Consider the following 2,935-nt stretch of genomic DNA (forward strand, 5'->3'; position numbering starts at 1 on the left):
TAGCTCATCGATTTTGTCGATGGTTCCATTGGGATCATAAGACTCTTTCTCGAGCGATCAACTGGAGTCATGGCACTAATGTGTTCTATTGTTTTTTTTTTTTGCTTTTTTTTTGCTTTTTTAGGGAAGTCAATTTTTGAAGAACGTTAATTACGTTTCTGGTGTAAGGACCCAATTACCTATTGGGCGCTTACTTTTTGGAACGCAAATATCAACCAATACCTATACTGATTTGACGTCATCTAAGTTAGCAGTTCCAAGCGGGTTCAACCACAAAACCAGAGCATTCATGTCGAGTATATTTCACAAACCACCTGCTAATAAAATTCAATAGATATAGCGAAACTATAACGGTGTAACGATTTAGGCTAAATTGCAATGCATGTAAATGGGTGCATTGGAAGCAACACAAATGAAAAGTTATCCTACCTGGACGGATGTTGGTCGATATATAGGATGAATATTGATTATCATTTCTCCACTCCGTCGCACAATCATTTCAACAAAGCACAGGGTGACAAGGTAACATATTACCTCAGCTCAGCTCAAAACCAAGTTACCACACATTGAACAATGACAAAACATGGACAGATGGACACCCACGCACGGTTCTGACAAAAAAGACGTGGCTGGCCGACTGCGCGAGGCGTCAGTTCTCATCGCGACGCGTCAGATCTCGTCGTCGGTGGACGGCGGTGTGTCGGCGTCCGACGAGGACGATTCCACGGGATCACAGCCGTAGCAGCGGGCGCCGATGTCGCGCCAGCACTCGTGGCAGTAGCAGAAGTTGCAGTACGGGTTCGGACAGTCCACGAACAGCGGCGTCTCCGTGTCCTTGCAGACCAGACAGTCGCGCCGCGCGCTGGCGCACAGACTCAGCCAGCCGCACAGCGAGGGACACTCGAGCCGCAGCGCGGCCAGCAGGCTCAGCTGCTGCGACAGCTGGTTCTTGCGAGCCTCGCGCCGCGTTCGGTGTCGCATGAAGCGCAGGTAGCCGCGCCGCCGGCGCAGCGTCTCATTGTAGAGGTAGAGCACGCGACGCTTCTCCCTCTTGGGATGGAAGAAGCCGCAAATTGCGCGCCGGCTACGCTGCAGAAGGCTCTCGTACACTGTGAGGCCGACGATAGCCGCGTACAGGGAGAAGGCGCGCAAATAGACGGTGACAGGCAGGAAAGTCGGACGTGGAAGGCACTCACGGTTATCCACCGCCTGCTGGATCGTGAACTCCTTGTTGAGATGCTTTTTGAGCAGGTTAGCGATCATCTTGAGGAAGCCTTCGCCGCGGTAAATCATGCGGAAGTCGTGATGCCCTGACTGGTAAATGGTGATATATCCATGACGTCGAAGCAAATCTAAGAATGAAGCGAACATCCAGTCAATGATGAATATCATGAAGACGGAAAGAAGCTCAGCTACCAGGATGGCTGAAGTGCGGAGCAATATTTGCTTTTCAGTCTTGGTGAAGCCGATGTAGAACGTGTCGATCAGTTCGTTCCGCTCCATCCGTTTCAATGGCATCAGCGTTTTGCGGCCACGTTTCCGACGACGTGCGTCGATCTTCCGGAAGTAAGACGTCACATATTTGTTGTCATACTGAATGTCATCCAGGTATTTGTTGTGGTACCTGAACGCCGTGACGAATACATAAATGAAGAAGAAAGCAGCGACTCTCTTGATGATATCCACGACCTCGTTGAAGAGTGCCTTTTTCCTGTATATCTCGTGTCGGATGTTTGCTGAGACATCTTGGATATCGTCCACAACTTTCCGTCCTGGGATCTTCTGACCCACGGCGTACGCGGTTTGGAAAGGCGTTGCAAAGGCCGTTGACGCGTCTTTTGCACCGAGATACACTTCACCAAAGCCCGCTTTCTGTCCAGCTCCGGCAAGGTCACATTTGGAAGAGGGATCCACAACTTTTGCCATGGAGCAGATGAACTCCAGCTTAAACATGAGGCAGAAGGCCCAGGCGATCAGAGGACTGGTCTTCTCCCAGCAGTCGTTGTACTTCTGCTTCATCGTCTTACGGCACGTCAAGATGCCGGTGGTGAAGACATCGTTGCACATGGCCTCTAGTTTGTGATCGAACTCGCGTTCGACCTTCTCCTTTGGCGTCTCGTTCTTAGGCGCCTTGTACTTCTCAGTGAGCTGGTCCGTGCGAGGGAAGGCGTCGACAGTGGAGTCGGCGTAGGCGGCATCCTCCTCCAGCTGAGGCAGCATGCCCGTGTCCTCCATCGAGCTCACCAGAGGCTTGGCCGCCTTCGGCACTAGCTGTGAGATGGACTTCAGCTTGTTCATGCCGAACGAGAGGTCGGTCATGATGGAAGCCACCGGCATGGCAAACAGCTTCAGGTAGCCGATCATCACCTCCTGTATCATATCCATGATACACTTGAGACAGCGCACCACCTCGTCCACATTGTGCGACATGTTCTGCAGCGGCCCGGACAGCATCAGCGTGAAGACGAACGTCCTGAGCACAGTGCGGCCCGAGTTGCCGCAGAACTCTGGTACGCACAGCATGGCCATGCAGCGGAACTGGGTGGACGCCGTGAAGCCGACGCCGCACACCAGCGTGAACGTGGAGCCCATCAGGAAGCGGGCAAACTCCTCGAAGTGGTTGTCGAAGGCGGCGAAGTAGACTCCGATGCCGACGGCACAGCCGAAAAAGAAGCTGAATATCTTCTTGATGACGACATATTCATCGGGTCCGCTATAGAGAATTGCAAAGAAGCAAGGACAGAATATGCTACAAAAGAAGTTGAACTTCCCTATCGTGAAATGTATTATGCGAGAAATAATAGACATATTTGGAAATGGCAATCAAGTTGCATACTGAATGCAAGATAAGTTTCTTGAGAGACAATGTAGCATTCTACGCACTTCTTTGCCAATGATGCACCCAGCTATCAAACAATTATTCAACAGTTCAATA

The 2,935-nt window shown here is 51.2% G+C and overlaps 1 protein-coding gene across 1 annotated transcript; it reads right to left on the reverse strand.

Moving 5' to 3' along the window:
* Positions 1–283: 283 nt before the first annotated feature.
* LOC122363825 (protein sneaky-like) lies at positions 284–2,935 on the reverse strand. The gene has a single exon (XM_043333551.1). It carries the CDS (start codon positions 2,806–2,808, stop codon positions 670–672), a length of 2,139 nt encoding a protein of 712 aa, XP_043189486.1. The 5' UTR covers positions 2,809–2,935; the 3' UTR covers positions 284–669.

Source organism: Amphibalanus amphitrite, unplaced genomic scaffold (assembly GCF_019059575.1).
Source record: "Amphibalanus amphitrite isolate SeventyFive unplaced genomic scaffold, NRLGWU_Aamphi_draft 000641F_arrow, whole genome shotgun sequence".
NCBI lineage: Eukaryota > Metazoa > Arthropoda > Thecostraca > Balanomorpha > Balanidae > Amphibalanus > Amphibalanus amphitrite.

Coding starts and splice junctions, on each gene's coding strand:
- LOC122363825 (XM_043333551.1), bottom strand. CDS start 2,808: ATGTCTATTATTTCTCGCATAATACATTTCACGATAGGGAAGTTCAAC.